Genomic DNA, 17,582 nt, shown 5'->3' with positions numbered 1-17,582 from the left:
AGACAGCCTCACCGATGGATTTCTGTCGCAGCATACCGTGTGGAGGGGCGTGGCCTGATGTGAACTGGGCGCGGTCATAGCCCAGCCCTGTCATCCCCATTTCTGATTGGTCGTAATTTGGCTGCACAACAAGAGAGGGAAGAGGGAGCAGAGGACAATGTTCAGAAAGGATAGAACTTATATAACAAAATAAACTTTGCAGACTGTGGTACAGTAAGTGAATAAAATAGCTTTACTATTCATGAAAGAGCTGTCAATTACTTGTAAAATAGTTCATATCTAGTAGTATAGTAGCTTAGGCAGTCAAACCAATCTTATTTGTATGGGTGTTGCATCAAGCTAACCATTGAATGACATGGTGTAGCATCTCCTAAAGATGTGGGTGTTACCATAGGAACACTACAGGACAAACTGTTCCTCTCAACCCCATGACAGGTGATAGTGAACACGGGCGCTCGCACACACACACGCGCACCAGCACACACGCAACGCCGACACATACACACCTCATTGGCGTAAAAGGAGCCCTGGCTCCTGTCTCTCCTTGCCCCCTGACCCCGCGTCCCTGGCCCCTCATTGGTGCTGATTGTCTGCTGAGCTGCTGCCAGGATCTCATCTAGCTTATCTGAGACAGTGAGAAAGAGAGACGGAGAGAGAGAGAGAGACGGAGAGAGAGATGGATAGCGAGAGACGGAAACAGAGAGAGATGGATAGCGAGAGACGGAAACAGAGAGAGACAGAGAGACGGAGACAGAGAGACGGAGACAGAGAGATGGAGAGAGAGAGATGGAGAGTGAGAGACGGAGAGAGAGAGACGGAGAGAGAGAGAGACAGAGAGAGATGGATAGCGAGAGACGGAAACAGAGAGACAGAGAGACGGAGACAGAGAGATGGAGAGAGAGATGGAGAGTGAGAGACGGAGAGAGAGAGACGGAGAGAGAGAGAGACAGAGAGAGGGAGACGGAGAGATGGAGAGAGATGGACCGATAGAGAGAGAGAGAGACAGGGCGCGAAAGAGAGAGATGGAGAGAGAAAGGGAAACAAGTGGTATAGAGGTTAGAGAAGAGGATGCGACAGAGTGGAGGAGGGAAAGGGTGAGGGAGAGGAGAGAGGGTCAAATCAGGCCAACAAACACTCCACCACACATCCACCCACTGAGGGGGAATTTATTGATATGTGAAAAATAAAGCCCGGCTATTCCCCTGATGCTGTACATGCATATGAAGTCTCTTACTCAAAGCCATCTGATAGACTGTCCTCTTCTTCTCTGTAACTTGTGAAGACTCAAATTCTGAAAGGATATGGAAAAACCCAGTAAGCTGACTGAATGCTAACTGGCTAGCAGAGACGTTTGCAGTTTTAACAGATAAAAGCATAAAAGAAGTTTGTGATTTGTACCTGATTTTTTTTCCCAGGGGGTAGCAGCTGAGGACAAGGCAAAGGCAGACGTTAACTTTGGCACTTGAGTTACTGTAACACCATCACTTGAGTTACTGTAACACCATCATAGTAAGTAATACTTATATTCCTATGTGTGCTGCAATCAGAAATGTCTGTGTCCTCTTTGTGACACACACACACACACACACACACACACACACACACACACACACACACACACACACACACACACACACACACACACACACACACACACACACACACACACACACACACACACACAAATCTCTCACCTCTCTCCACTGTGACGCGTCCCCACCAGGGAAGTGCAGTGAGTTGAGAGGAAAGACAGAGGTTTAAACAGAGTAGGGGAGCGTGAGTAGACCACAGGGTTCTACAGACGGGTTTAGAGAGGGGTTCAAACAGCCCCCTGTGACTGTGAGCTTGTGTATTGTGGGGACCACGTTTTTAGAGGTGGTGAGTGGTAGGAAAGTAGTCTGGTTAAGTGTTTTGTTAAAATGTCTTAAATGTTAGCTGAATTACGTTAGGGTCATTTCATTTCAGACACGCCAAATCATTCAGTTTAGAAAACAACACTGTGTGTAATAACTGTTGAACAACTTTCCAGTAAAAAGAAAGATAGCATACTGTCATTAGCCTTGTAATCGATGCTTAGGCTACTGCTTTAGAATTGAAACGTGCTGTTAAAACAACGCTGAAGAACTCAGGTAAGTGTGTGATATCATTTCCATGTTAATGCTGGTGCTATCTTGCAGCGTGACTTCCAGGTGAACTGGGACACTGCACCAAACATAGAGGTGAGACAGTTTAATGGGCATTGTCAGAGGTAGCTATATTAATTCATGGCATTAGAATAAGCATATGGTACAGGCTGATATGGCTCCATCACACATTCTGCTCCTGAAACCTTGCTTTAGGGAACGCGCATATGGAATGAGGAGCAGAAGTTGATCCATAAAGAACAGTTGCAGGACAGACTTTTGTATGAAAAGAGATCTTTATAGCATATGTTTGTTTATGAAGATTAAATGAAACAAATATATCTACTGTATGGTTATACATTAAATATGGAGAGTATAGCTGCATTATCACCCTGGACAGGGGTCATGTATGTGTGGGGTTATACAGTATATATACTGCTATTACAGCATTAAGGTTTGTGTAGTAGTGGGACGAGGGGTCGCAACATTAGTGTAGTGTAGGTTTGGGATGTTCCATACTATAGGGGTAGTGATCATTGGTTTACAGGTGGAGGGAGATCAGGGCAGGGCAGGGGGGGTCTGTGGGGGCGGCTGCTCATGCTGTGTGTCAATCAGTCAGTCAGGGGTTTGGACCACAGAGAGGGGTGATGAGGGGAGAGTCAGGGGGTTTAGACCATATAGAGGGGTGATGGAATAGTCAGGGGGGTTGGACCACAGAGAGGGGTGATGAGGGGATAGTCAGGGGGGTTGGACCACAGAGAGGGGTGATGGGGGGATAGTCAGGGGTTTGCACCACAGAGAGGGGTGATGAGGGGATAGTCAGGGGTTTGGACCACAGCGATTGGTGATGAGGGGATAGTCAGGGGGGTTGGACCACAGAGAGGGGTGATGGGGGGATAGTCAGGGGGGTTGGACCACAGAGAGGGGTGATGGGGGGATAGTCAGGGGGGTTGGACCACAGAGAGGGGTGATGAGGGGATAGTCAGGGGGGTTGGACCACAGAGAGGGGTGATGAGGGGATAGTCAGGGGGGTTGGACCACAGAGAGGGGTGATGAGGGGATAGTCAGGGGTTTGGACCACAGAGAGGGGTGATGAGGGGATAGTCAGGGGTTTGGACCACAGCGAGGGGTGATGAGGGGATAGTCAGGGGTTTGGACCACAGCGAGGGGTGATGAGGGGATAGTCAGGGGTTTGGACCACAGAGAGGGGTGATGAGGGGATAGTCAGGGGGTTGGACCACAGCGAGGGGTGATGAGGGGATAGTCAGGGGTTTGGACCACAGCGAGGGGTGATGAGGGGAGAGTCAGGGGGTTTGGACCGTATAGAAGGGTGATGAGGGGATAGTCAGGGGTTTGGACCACAGAGAGGGGTGATGAGCGGATAGTCAGGGGTTTGGACCACAGAGAGGGGTGATGAGCGGATAGTCAGGGGTTTGGACCACAGAGAGGGGTGATGAGGGGATAGTCAGGGGTTTGGACCACAGCGAGGGGTGATGAGGGGATAGTCAGGGGTTTGGACCACAGAGAGGGGTGATGAGGGGATAGTCAGGGGGTTGGACCACAGCGAGGGGTGATGAGGGGATAGTCAGGGGTTTGGACCACAGCGAGGGGTGATGAGGGGAGAGTCAGGGGGTTTGGACCATATAGAAGGGTGATGAGGGGATAGTCAGGGGTTTGGACCACAGAGAGGGGTGATGAGCGGATAGTCAGGGGTTTGGACCACAGAGAGGGGTGATGAGCGGATAGTCAGGGGTTTGGACCACAGAGAGGGGTGATGAGGGGATAGTCAGGGGTTTGGACCACAGCGAGGGGTGATGAGGGGATAGTCAGGGGTTTGGACCACAGCGAGGGGTGATGAGGGGATAGTCAGGGGTTTGGACCACAGAGAGGGGTGATGGGGGGATAGTCAGGGGGGTTGGACCACAGAGAGGGGTGATGGGGGGATAGTCAGGGGGGTTGGACCACAGAGAGGGGTGATGAGGGGATAGTCAGGGGGGTTGGACCACAGAGAGGGGTGATGAGGGGATAGTCAGGGGGGTTGGACCACAGAGAGGGGTGATGAGGGGATAGTCAGGGGTTTGGACCACAGAGAGGGGTGATGAGGGGATAGTCAGGGGTTTGGACCACAGAGAGGGGTGATGAGGGGATAGTCAGGGGGTTGGACCACAGCGAGGGGTGATGAGGGGATAGTCAGGGGTTTGGACCACAGCGAGGGGTGATGAGGGGATAGTCAGGGGTTTGGACCACAGAGAGGGGTGATGAGGGGATAGTCAGGGGGTTGGACCACAGCGAGGGGTGATGAGGGGAGAGTCAGGGGGTTTGGACCATATAGAAGGGTGATGAGGGGATAATCAGGGGTTTGGACCACAGAGAGGGGTGATGAGCGGATAGTCAGGGGTTTGGACCACAGAGAGGGGTGATGAGCGGATAGTCAGGGGTTTGGACCACAGAGAGGGGTGATGAGGGGATAGTCAGGGGTTTGGACCACAGAGAGGGGTGATGAGGGGATAGTCAGGGGTTTGGACCACAGAGAGGGGTGATGAGGGGATAGTCAGGGGTTTGGACCACAGCGATTGGTGATGAGGGGATAGTCAGGGGGGTTGGACCACAGAGAGGGGTGATGGGGGGATAGTCAGGGGGGTTGGACCACAGAGAGGGGTGATGGGGGGATAGTCAGGGGGGTTGGACCACAGAGAGGGGTGATGAGGGGATAGTCAGGGGGGTTGGACCACAGAGAGGGGTGATGAGGGGATAGTCAGGGGGGTTGGACCACAGAGAGGGGTGATGAGGGGATAGTCAGGGGTTTGGACCACAGAGAGGGGTGATGAGGGGATAGTCAGGGGTTTGGACCACAGCGAGGGGTGATGAGGGGATAGTCAGGGGTTTGGACCACAGCGAGGGGTGATGAGGGGATAGTCAGGGGTTTGGACCACAGAGAGGGGTGATGAGGGGATAGTCAGGGGGTTGGACCACAGCGAGGGGTGATGAGGGGATAGTCAGGGGTTTGGACCACAGCGAGGGGTGATGAGGGGAGAGTCAGGGGGTTTGGACCGTATAGAAGGGTGATGAGGGGATAGTCAGGGGTTTGGACCACAGAGAGGGGTGATGAGCGGATAGTCAGGGGTTTGGACCACAGAGAGGGGTGATGAGCGGATAGTCAGGGGTTTGGACCACAGAGAGGGGTGATGAGGGGATAGTCAGGGGTTTGGACCACAGCGAGGGGTGATGAGGGGATAGTCAGGGGTTTGGACCACAGAGAGGGGTGATGAGGGGATAGTCAGGGGGTTGGACCACAGCGAGGGGTGATGAGGGGATAGTCAGGGGTTTGGACCACAGCGAGGGGTGATGAGGGGAGAGTCAGGGGGTTTGGACCATATAGAAGGGTGATGAGGGGATAGTCAGGGGTTTGGACCACAGAGAGGGGTGATGAGCGGATAGTCAGGGGTTTGGACCACAGAGAGGGGTGATGAGCGGATAGTCAGGGGTTTGGACCACAGAGAGGGGTGATGAGGGGATAGTCAGGGGTTTGGACCACAGCGAGGGGTGATGAGGGGATAGTCAGGGGTTTGGACCACAGCGAGGGGTGATGAGGGGATAGTCAGGGGTTTGGACCACAGAGAGGGGTGATGGGGGGATAGTCAGGGGGGTTGGACCACAGAGAGGGGTGATGGGGGGATAGTCAGGGGGGTTGGACCACAGAGAGGGGTGATGAGGGGATAGTCAGGGGGGTTGGACCACAGAGAGGGGTGATGAGGGGATAGTCAGGGGGGTTGGACCACAGAGAGGGGTGATGAGGGGATAGTCAGGGGTTTGGACCACAGAGAGGGGTGATGAGGGGATAGTCAGGGGTTTGGACCACAGAGAGGGGTGATGAGGGGATAGTCAGGGGGTTGGACCACAGCGAGGGGTGATGAGGGGATAGTCAGGGGTTTGGACCACAGCGAGGGGTGATGAGGGGATAGTCAGGGGTTTGGACCACAGAGAGGGGTGATGAGGGGATAGTCAGGGGGTTGGACCACAGCGAGGGGTGATGAGGGGAGAGTCAGGGGGTTTGGACCATATAGAAGGGTGATGAGGGGATAGTCAGGGGTTTGGACCACAGAGAGGGGTGATGAGCGGATAGTCAGGGGTTTGGACCACAGAGAGGGGTGATGAGCGGATAGTCAGGGGTTTGGACCACAGAGAGGGGTGATGAGGGGATAGTCAGGGGTTTGGACCACAGAGAGGGGTGATGAGGGGATAGTCAGGGGTTTGGACCACAGAGAGGGGTGATGAGGGGATAGTCAGGGGGTTGGACCACAGAGAGGGGTGATGAGGGGATAGTCAGGGGGTTGGACCACAGCGAGGGGTGATGAGGGGATAGTCAGGGGGTTGGACCACAGCGAGGGGTGATGAGGGGATAGTCAGGGTTTTGGACCACAGCGAGGGGTGATGAGGGGAGAGTCAGGGGGGTTGGACCACAGAGAGGGGTGATGAGGGGATAGTCAGGGGTTTGGACCACAGAGAGGGGTGATGAGGGGATAGTCAGGGGTACAGTAAGCTAGTAGTTACCCAACCATCTGGATCTTATCCTGGCTCTGCACTACATGAGATAATAAGCAGTGTGTATTGAGGACAGGAGTAATGTCCCAGCAGACTGGCTTGTAAGGGAGAGTGACATGTGGGAGTGTTGGAATGAGCTGGAATCTGACCTAGGATCAGATAGGGAATACTCAGAGGCTCCCGCTTGCCTCTCATATTATCTGCTCCCATAAATCATCATCATGGGCAAAGTGAGCATGCTCAGTAGAGACCGCAGCAGCATCTACAGTAGTCTCCCTCCGAGTGACACCCACCCCCTGCAGTGTTACCCTGGCAACAACACACTCAGCCAGTGTAGGTGTGTTTGTGGAGACGTGGGACTGGTCTGGGGATGCTAGGGTTATAGGGCTGGGGGGTGCAGGGGGTCAGGGGGTAAAGGGGGGCTCAGTGAGAAGGATCAGGGGGTGGGTGGGGTCATTGTTTGGGGGGTTACCTGTAGTGGGGGTGCTGGAAGTGACAGTGTGGAACCTCTGAAAGAACAGTGAAATGCATTGAGACTCTCATCCATGTTGGTACCCTAACAATGCTGGTTCTGACACCTTTCCCTGGACACTCAGACAGTACATGACAGTGTCACTTCTCTGCCTCTCTTGCTTCCCCTCCTTTTCTTCCCTCTGTCCATCACAGCATACCTCTCTGTGACTGTATCCCCTTTTTGCCTTTCCTTTCCCACTGGGCACACACTGGTTGAATCAACGTTTTTTCCACGTCATCTCAATAAAATTACGTTGAATCAACGTGGAATAGACGTCCACGTCTGTGCACAGTGGGTTCTTTCCTCTCTCGCTTTTTTCACTTCATGCATCTTAAGCTCCACCCATCCCTCCTGTCTTTCACCTTCTCTTCTCATCATTTCTCTCTATCTCCAGACATTCATCTCCCTCTGTTATACATTCCTCTGTATTCCTTCTAGATGCTCTTTCCCTCTCTGTGCCTTCCTGGTCTCCCTTTCCTCCTCTGTCCTTCTGTCTTTCCTGTCTCTACCCAGAACCCAACCCGTCTCCCCCATGTCTTACCCATCTCCTCCAGTTCTGAGGTCATGGATTTGGAGCGGAGAGCGATGGCCGGAGTACTTAGTCTTTTACTCTGCTGGGGGACTGTGGAGAAAGGAAAGCATCATCATCCTCGTCCTCATACTCATCCTCGTCGCCATCATCGTTGTCGTAGTTCCAGACCCTGTGTTGTCTCTTACTTTTCTTTCTCTGGCCATCCTCCATGTCAGGGTTGCGTGTTACCATGACAACCTTGACCATGAGGGCGTTTCCACCTTGCCTGATCATGTTGACCACCTGCCTGTGTCCCACCTTCACCACATTCTGACCATTCACCTGAGAGGGGGGGGGGGGGGGGGGGGGGGGAGAAGTAGAGGGGAAGAAGAAGAAGTCCAGAGAGGGTGATTTTTAGAGAGGGTGATTTTTCATAATAACAGTCATTGTGAAGGATCCAACTACAGCTCCCATCATGCCCTAGCAGCACACACCTCAATGAGGAAGTCTCCCATTCTCAGACCGGCTCTCCAGGCCACGCCTCCTTCGTCGACAGACTCCAGGTACTGCAGTGCTGGGAAGGCTGGGGTGGGAGTGAACTCCTCGATGGGGGTCTGAGCTGAAGACAGAGAACAGAGGGGTCACCAACATTATGTCATAACCATTGTATATAACTAGACTGATGAAGCCGATGCAGCACAGTGAGACTGTCCAAGTGTGTTCATCTGTGTGTGTGTGCCTGTTAAAGGCCTGTCTGTATGTCTGACTGTCTATCTATCAACAGCTGATTGCACGTGTTTACTTACCCTTGGCTCCTCTCAGCACAAAGCCAAAACCCTCACTGTCTTTTTTCTGCAGAAGCACTGTCTTCTCCTTGATGATGTAGTCACTAAGAGAGAGGACAGAGAGAGAGATGGGGAGAGACACTTAGCGATAACATGAGATACATTAAAAAAAGGAGTGGAAAAAGGGGACAGCAGGAAGAAGAGAAAGAGAGAGAGAGGTAGGAGAGAGAGAGGTACGAGAGAGAGAGAGGTAGGAGATAGGTATCCCCCTGCATACATGCACACTGCACCAGGAGGGAGCCTTAATCCTGGGAGAGAGAGGGAGGTGGGAGGGGTCAGGGACCTTCTGAAATGAGGGCACATTTTTTAAGCACATGAATAAATACATTTAACTGACTCTGCCCTGACTCGGCTCCCCAGAGCTGGGCAGTGGGTTTTGTATTTCCTGTGTTCTCTCTGGGGTCAGGGGTCAGCTGATGACATAATGCACCAGACCAGGGGCTCGCTTGGCAGCCTTGTGTCGGCGACTGGGCAAGGTAGAGTAAGATTGCGCTGGGTTGGTTGACAGAAAGACCAGAGATGTTGTTCCAGAACCTCACTCTCTAAGATGCTAGGCTATATATGATGATGGCGGTTGCCTGAGCAACAAGCTACTGGACGTAGGATCTAGCTGGTGTAACATAGAGAGGTCTGACTACACTGGAAGAGAGAAATGTATGCACAGCTAGGTGCTCTGATGACACAGACGTAGTCATCCAAAGAAGAAGAAGAAGAACCCCCCCCATGTAGAGCCAATAAAGAGGTCAGGTTATGTTTGTCCGCCTCGCTAAAATAGCCTCATGAATAAACAGGGGATAATGAGTATGGGAGATGACGATAATTGGCAGTTTCCAGTTGCTATCTAACTATAGTACATAGAGCTATCATGGAAAGACCACAGAAGAAGTGAGAATACCCACAAGCACCTGCATGTCAGCCACTTGATCCCCTTTTGGAAGACCTAGTTGAGTTAGTTAACCAGTCATCCAAACATTCAACCACATATAATGTCACTGAGTTAGTTAACCAGTCATCCAAACATTCAACCACATATAATGTCACTGAGTTAGTTAACCAGTCATCCAAACATTCAACCACATATAATGTCACTGAGTTAGTTAACCAGTCATCCAAACATTCAACCACATATAATGTCACTGAGTTAGTTAACCAGTCATCCAATGATTCAACCACATATAATGTCACTGAGTTAGTTAACCAGTCATCCAAACATTCAACCACATATAATGTCACTGAGTTAGCTAACCAGTCATCCAATGATTCAACCAGCTACTGTCAACATACTGTTTACCTTTAATAATGTTTACATACTGTATGTTGCTTGACTGTTTTTCTTCCCTTCTTCTTCTTTACCCATGCCGTCCCCTCCACTGGCATAGCAACTCGCATAGCAACTCACTTAAATACAGTCATTTGCCAGCATGAACCAATGAGCACCACACAATCACGGACTGCATCCATCTGTAATGACAACTTCCTCATAATTGAGCCTAGTGCACCACTGTTGACCAGAGATGAATGGGATCTATATGGGGAATAAGGTGTAATTTGGAACCCGGCACACCTAGGGGATTGGTTTGTTAGGTTGGTTATGTTCCTCACACGAACATTCCTCTGGACTGCAGCCCAGTGGTATCTATACTGACACAAGCTCCCCTGTCATCAAGTCTGTCACCAACTCAAGGTTGTGCATACCGTAATAACACCACACAATCATCTAACCATGTTCCTCCAATATACGCATCTCCAACATACATACCTACTGTATCTCCAACGTAACTGATCGATGCAACACAATCTATAAGTTAGAGCTGGGTGATATGGACAAAAATCCCTATCGTGATAAATTACCTGAATTGATGCGATAACGATAAATAGAATGATACGTTTATAACATTAATGTACACCACAGTTTATAACATTAATTAATGTGCACCACAGTTTATAACATTAATTAATGTGCACCACAGTTTATAACATTAATTAATGTGCACCACAGTTTATAACATTAATTAAAGTGCACCACAGTTTATAACATGAATGTGCACCACAGTTTATAACATTAATGTGAACCACAGTTTATAACATTAATGTGCACCAGTTTATAACATGAATGTGCACCACAGTTTATAACATTAATGTGCACCACAGTATATAACATTAATTAATGTGCACCACAGTTTATAACATTAATTAATGTGCACCACAGTTTATAACATTAATGTGCACCACAGTTTATAACATGAATGTGCACCACAGTTTATAACATGAATGTGCACCACAGTTTATAACATTAATGTGCACCACAGTTTATAACATGAATGTGCACCACAGTTTATAACATTAATGTGCACCACAGTTTATAACATTAATTAATGTGCACCACAGTTTATAACATTAATGTGAACCACAGTTTATAACATTAATTAATGTGCACCACAGTTTATGACATTAATTAATGTGCACCACAGTTTATAACATTAATTAATGTGCACCACAGTTTATAACATGAATGTGCACCACAGTTTATAACATTAATGTGAACCACAGTTTATAACATTAATGTGCACCACAGTTTATAACATGAATGTGCACCACAGTTTATAACATTAATGTGCACCACAGTTTATAACATGAATGTGCACCACAGTTTATAACATGAATGTGCACCACAGTTTATAACATGAATGTGCACCACAGTTTATAACATGAATGTGCACCACAGTTTATAACATGAATGTGCACCACAGTTTATAACATTAATGTGCACCACAGTTTATAACATTAATGTGAACCACAGTTTATAACATTAATGTGCACCACAGTTTATAACATGAACGTGCACCACAGTTTATAACATGAATTAATGTGCACCACAGTTTATAACATTAATGTGCACCACAGTTTATAACATTAATGTGCACCACAGTTTCTAACATTAATGTGCACCACAGTTTCTAACATTAATGTGCACCACAGTTTCTAACATTAATTAATGTGAACCACAGTATATAACATTAATTAATGTGCACCACAGTTTATAACATTAATTAATGTGAACCACAGTATATAACATTAATTAATGTGCACCACAGTTTATAACATTAATTAATGTGCACCACAGTTTATAACATTAATGTGCACCACAGTTTATAACATGAATGTGCACCACAGTTTATAACATTAATGTGCACCACAGTATATAACATCAATTAATGTGCACCACAGTTTATAACATTAATTAATGTGCACCACAGTTTATAACATGAATGTGCACCACAGTTTATAACATTAATGTGCACCACAGTTTATGACATTAATTAATGTGCACCACAGTTTATAACATTAATGTGCACCACAGTTTATAACATTAATGTGAACCACAGTTTATGACATTAATTAATGTGCACCACAGTTTATAACATGAATGTGCACCACAGTTTATAACATTAATGTGCACCATCGTTTATAACATTAATGTGCACCACAGTTTATAACATGAATGTGCACCACAGTTTATAACATTAATGTGCACCACAGTTTATAACATGAATGTGCACCACAGTTTATAACATTAATGTGCACCACAGTTTATAACATGAATGTGCACCACAGTTTATAACATTAATGTGCACCACAGTTTATAACTATTATCCTTTAAACTACTACTACTAGTTTGATGGTTGTCCCATTAACAATCACCCATATTAGCAAACTTATTTAATTTCAAACTTCAATCAATCAATCAAATGTATTTATAAAGCCCTTCTTACATCAGCTGATGTCACAAAGTGCTGTACAGAAACCCAGCCTAGAACCCCAAACAGCAATGCAGGTGTAAAAGCACGTGTAGAACTTCACATTTCTCTAGTATGGGATACTTATCGTAATGAACGGTAACAGCAAAATGCCTGCGATAAGTGATCGGTATGGTCGGTGTGGATCATTTTGGGTTTATCGTCCCAGCTCTGCTATAAGTATTGGTAACATCATCTAGAAGCATAACAAGGGGGACTGCTACCCATGGCACGGCATGCACCCCTCAAACCACTTCTCATTCTCTTATACCATTTCAGTGCTGTGACATGCACACTAATGTTTGTACACATACACAGGGACACACATTGATAACACACACACGTACACACACCATATGCAGACACAGTTGAAGCAGAGCCACTAGCGGGAATACATGTTATAGATCTTCCTCCTATACCTTGTTCTCAATCAACAACAGCTCACAGACCGTCACACACAGAGACCCACAAACACGACACACACACGCATTCTGCAGATGAGAGAAGCAGCAATTATCAGACAGTTGTGTCGGTACTGTGTTGCTACTGAAGGCAGACGTACAGACACGGAAAGGAGAGGGAGAGGAGAGTGATTAATGTACATGGAGACACAGCTAGGCTGTAACGTTACTGCTAATGTACCGGGCTGTGCATGCGTCTCTCCTTCCTCACCACACACACACACACACACACACACACACACACACACACACACACACACACACACACACACACACACACACACACACACACACACACACACACACACACACACACACACACACACGGACGCACACACGGACGCACACACGGACGCACGTACAGGCTCATGCATTGCAACACATCCCATCTGTCTATCGATTAGTCTTCCTAATCACTCCAGTCTACCATCCATGTCCACATGCATGCTCCTCTCCCTGCCTCCCTCCCTCTATCCCTCCCTCCCTCCCTCCCTCTCACCATCCCTCTATCCTCCAGCCCTGCGACCAGTGAGAAATCAATGTGTGTGGTGTGTGTGTGTGTGTGTGTGTGTGAGTTGTGTGTGTACATGCTGTGAGTGTGTGTATGTGTAGTGAATGTTTAGTGATGTGTCGTGAATGTTTGAGTGTTGGTGTGAGTGTTATGTTGTGAAGTTGAGTGTGGTATGTGTGTTTGAGTTCGCTGTGTGTGTATTGTGTGAATGTTTTAGTGTGTTTGTATGTGTGTGATATGTTTAGTGTGTAGTTGTGTGTGAATGTTTGAGTGTGTGTATTGTGTGAATGTTTGAGTGTGCATAATGTGTGTGAATGTTTGAGTGTGTGTATGTGGACTTATTGTAATGCAATGTGTGTGTGTGTGTGTGTGTGGTGATGTTTGTAGTGTGTGTGTGTAATGCGTGAGTGTGTGTAGTTGGGAATGTTTGAGTGGTATGTGTGTGAATGTTTTAGTGGTGGTATGTGAATGTGAGTGTGTGTATGTGAATGTTTGCAGCTGTTGTGTGTGTAATGTGTGTGAATGTTTGAGTGTCTTGTAGTGGTGTGAATGTTTGAGTGTGGTTCGTGTGTGAATTTGAGTGTGTTGCTGTGTAATGTGAAATGTTTGAGTGGCTCGTCGTGTGTTAATGTTTGTAGTGGTTATGTGAATGTTTGAAGTGTATGGTGTGTGATGTTAGTGTGGTGAATCGTGAGTGTGTTGTATGTGAATGTGTTGTGGTGTGTGTTGTGTGTTTGTGGTGTAGTGTGTGTGTAGTTGTGATGGTGTGATGTGAGTGGGTGTGTATTAGTGTTGAATGTTTGAAGTGTGTGTATGTGTGAATGAATGTGTGTGATGTGGTGTGTATGTGTGTGAATGTTTGAGTGTGTGTATGGTATGTGTTTGTTGAAGTGTGTGATGTGAATGTATTGTGTGGGTGGGTGTGGAATGGTGTTCTGTGTGGTGGTTAGTGGATGCGGAATTGTTTGATGTGTATGGTGTGATGTTGATGTGATGGATTGAGCTGTGTGTGGTGTGTTGATGTGTTGCAGTTGTGTGGATGTGTGCTGTATTGTGGCTGTGTGTGTGTGGTTTGGTGTGCTTAGTGTATTGGATGTATTGTTAATGTTTGAGTGTGTGCTATGTGTGTGTTATTTGAGTGTGTGTGTGTGGTGTGTCGATGTGTGGTGTGTGTTGTTGTGTTGTGTGTGTGTGATGTGTGTGTTGTGGTGTGTGTGCATGCTTGAGTTGGTGGTATGTGGTGTAGATGTGTTTGAGTGGATGTGTGTGAATGTTTGAGTGTGTGTATGTGAATGTTGAGTGTGTGTATGTAGATTTTGTGTGTGAATGTTTGGTGTGTGTATGTGTGTGAATGTTTGGAGTGTGTGTAGTGTGTGATGTATGTGGACTGTGTGTGAAGTGATGTGTTATGTGTGTGAATCTTGAGTGTGTGTATGTGGTGAATGTTTGAGTGTGTGTATGTTGTGAATGTTTGAGTGTGGTTGTGATGTTTGAGTGTTGTATGTGACTGTGGTTTGAGTGTTTGGATGTGTGTGAATGTTTGAGTGTGGTTCGTGTGTAATTTTGAGTGTGTGGGTGTGTGTATGTGAATGGTTTGAGGTGTCATATGTGTACTGAATGTTTGGTGTGTATGTGAAGTTTGAGTGTGGTGTGTGTAGGTATTGTGAAATGTTTGAGTGTGTGTATGTGAATGTTTGATGTTGTGTAGTGAGTTTGAGTGTTTGTATGGAATGTTTTGAGTGTGTGTATGTGCTGTGTTTGAGTGTGTGTGTAATAGATGTAATGTTTGGTGTTGGGTGTCGTGTGTTCGTGTGGTGTGGTTGTGTGCTGTGTGTGTGTGTTGTGGTGTGTTGTGTGTGTGTGTGTGGGTGTGAGATGTTGTGTGTGTGTGTGTGTGTGTGTGTGTGTGTGTGTGTGTGTGTTATTGTGTGTGTGTGGTGTGTGTGTGTGTGTGGATTATGAGTGTGATGTTGAGTGTGAATGTTGATGTGTTGATGTGTTGTGAATGTTTGAGTGTTGTGTTGCTCGTGTTGTATGTTGATGTTTGGTGTTTGTTTAATGTTGATGTGTGTATGTGTGTGTTGAGTGTGTGGTGTATGTTGTGTGAATGTTTGAGTGTGTGTGTGTGTGTATGTTGATGTGTTTGAGTGTGCATATGTTTTGGTGTGTTGTGTGTATGTGAGTGAGTGAATGTTTGTGTATGTGTTGGGTGTCAGTGGTATGTGTAATGTTTGATGTATGGTGTGAATTGATGTGTGTAGGAATGTTAGGGTGTGTGAATGTTTGAGTGTGTGTGTGTGTGTGTGTGTGGTGTGTGTGTGTGTGTGTGTGTGTGTGATGTTGAGTGTGTTGTGTAGTGAATGTTTGAGTCTGGATGTGTGTATGTTTGAGTGTGAATGTGGTAGTGTTGTGATGTGTGTAATGTTGAATGTTTAGTGTGTGGATGTTGGTAGTGTTGGATGTTTGGGTGGGTGGGGTGTTTGTTTGGTGTTTTTTGTGGGATGTTGTGTGTGTGTGTGGTGTGTGTGAATTTGTGTAGTGTGTGTGTGTGAGTGGGATGTGAATGTTTGAGTGTGGGGCAATTGTGATGTTTGATGTGGTATGTGAATGTTTAAGTGTGTTGGTTGTGATGTTGGAATGTTGTGAGTGTGTGATGTGATGTTTGAGTGTGTGTGTGTGTTATGTGAATGTTTGGGTGCTAGTGTGTGAATGTGTTTGTGTGTGTTGAGTGTGTATGTGATAGTTTGGGTGTTGTGAGTGTGTGTATGTGAAGTTTGAGGTGTGTATTTGTGTGGTTTGGGTGTGGGGCTGTGTGTGTGTGGTATGTGATGTGATTGTGTGTGATGTGTTGTGTATGTGTGGAATGTTTGAGTGTGTTACGTGTGTGAAGTTTGAAGTGGGTTGTGTTAATGTTTTGAGTGGGTGTGATGTGTGTGATGTTGATGTGGTATGTGAATGTGGTGTGGTGTGTGGGTGTGTGTTGTGTGTGTGTGTGTGTGTGTGTGTGTGTGTGTGTGGTGTACATGTTTGAGTGTGTGTATGAATATTTGAGTGTGTCGATGTTGTGGAATGTCTTGAGTGGTGTGGTGTGTGTTGAGTGTGTGGTGTGTGTGTGTGTGTGTGGTGTGTGTTGTGTGTGTGTGTGTGTGTTGTGTGTGTGTGTGTGATTGAGTTGTGTTGTGTTAATGTTTGTTAGGGATGTGTAGTGAATGTTTGAGTGTGTGTAGTGTGAGTTTGAGTGTGTGTATGTTGGTGATGTTGAGTGTTGGTGTGTGTGAAGGAGTTGTTTGATGTGTGAATGTTAAGTTGTGTAAGTAATGTTTTGAGTGTGTTGGTGAATGTGCGTGTGTATGTGTGTTAATGTTTGCGGTGTCATATGTGTGTGAAGTTTGTGTGTTGCTATGTACGTTTGAGGGTGTTTGTGATGTTGAGTGTGTGGTATGTGATGTTGGGGTGATGTGTTAATGTTTGAGTGTGTGTTTGTGGTAATGTTTGAGTGTGATGTGTATGTGAATGTGTTGAGTGTGGCATATTGATGTTGAGGTGTTATGTGTGTTGAGTGTGAATGTGTTGTGTGGGAGTGGTGTGTGTGTGTATGTGTGTGAAGTTGAGTGGTGTGTGTAGTGTGAATGTTTGAGTGTGTGTCTGGTGGAATGTTTGAGTGTTATTGTTGTGATGAATGTTTGAGTGTTTAGGTGGTTGGGGTGATGGATGTTTGAGTGTGTGTATGTGAATGTTAGTGTGGGGTTGTGTGTGGTGTGGTTGTTTGTTTGGTTGTGAGTGTGTGTGTGTGTGTGTGTTGTTTGTGTGAATGTGAGTGTGTGTATGAATTTGATGTTGAGTGTGTGATGTTGGGTGATGTGTGTGTGATGTATGTTGTGTTAGTGTATGTGAATGTGATGTGTGTGAGAATGTTTAGGGGATGTGAGGTGTGTTAATGTGTGGAATTGAATGTTGTGGAGTGTGTGAATTTGAGGTGGAGGATGTTGAGTGTGTATAATAGATATGTGTATTGTGTGTGAGTTTGATTTGAGATTTGGTGGGTAGTGGAGTGGTGTATGTGAATGTTAGTGCTATGTATGTTGTGTATGTGAATGTATGTGGTGTTGTGTGAATGTTTGGTGAATGTTTGTAGTGTGTATGTTTTAGTGTGTGATGTGTTTGAGTGTGGTATGTTGTGTATGTGAATGTTTGAGTGTGCATATGTGGTGAATGTTTGTGTGTGTATTGGATGGCTCCTCGCTCGCATTCAAACTTCCGCTCTCTCTTTCGCCACCG

At 46.7% G+C, this 17,582-nt stretch overlaps 1 protein-coding gene across 1 annotated transcript in view; it reads right to left on the bottom strand.

The window, feature by feature from the left end:
* LOC120042698 (SH3 and multiple ankyrin repeat domains protein 1-like) overlaps positions 1 to 17,582 on the bottom strand; it is a 54,294-nt gene that overhangs the window by 4,032 nt on the left and 32,680 nt on the right. Inside the window, exons 17-23 of the mRNA XM_038987496.1 lie at positions 8,497 to 8,579; positions 8,185 to 8,309; positions 7,897 to 8,032; positions 7,721 to 7,801; positions 1,235 to 1,291; positions 507 to 625; positions 13 to 121 (exon numbers count right to left, since the gene is read on the bottom strand). Of these exons, the coding sequence (XP_038843424.1) occupies positions 13 to 121; positions 507 to 625; positions 1,235 to 1,291; positions 7,721 to 7,801; positions 7,897 to 8,032; positions 8,185 to 8,309; positions 8,497 to 8,579 (710 nt within the window). The remainder of the gene's footprint in view (positions 1 to 12; positions 122 to 506; positions 626 to 1,234; positions 1,292 to 7,720; positions 7,802 to 7,896; positions 8,033 to 8,184; positions 8,310 to 8,496; positions 8,580 to 17,582) is intronic.

The sequence above is a fragment of the Salvelinus namaycush genome, unplaced genomic scaffold, assembly GCF_016432855.1.
Source record: "Salvelinus namaycush isolate Seneca unplaced genomic scaffold, SaNama_1.0 Scaffold745, whole genome shotgun sequence".
Classification (NCBI taxonomy): Eukaryota; Metazoa; Chordata; class Actinopteri; order Salmoniformes; family Salmonidae; genus Salvelinus; species Salvelinus namaycush.
Note: the sequence above shows the minus strand (reverse complement) of the source record. Positions and strands in the feature narration are given on the sequence as shown.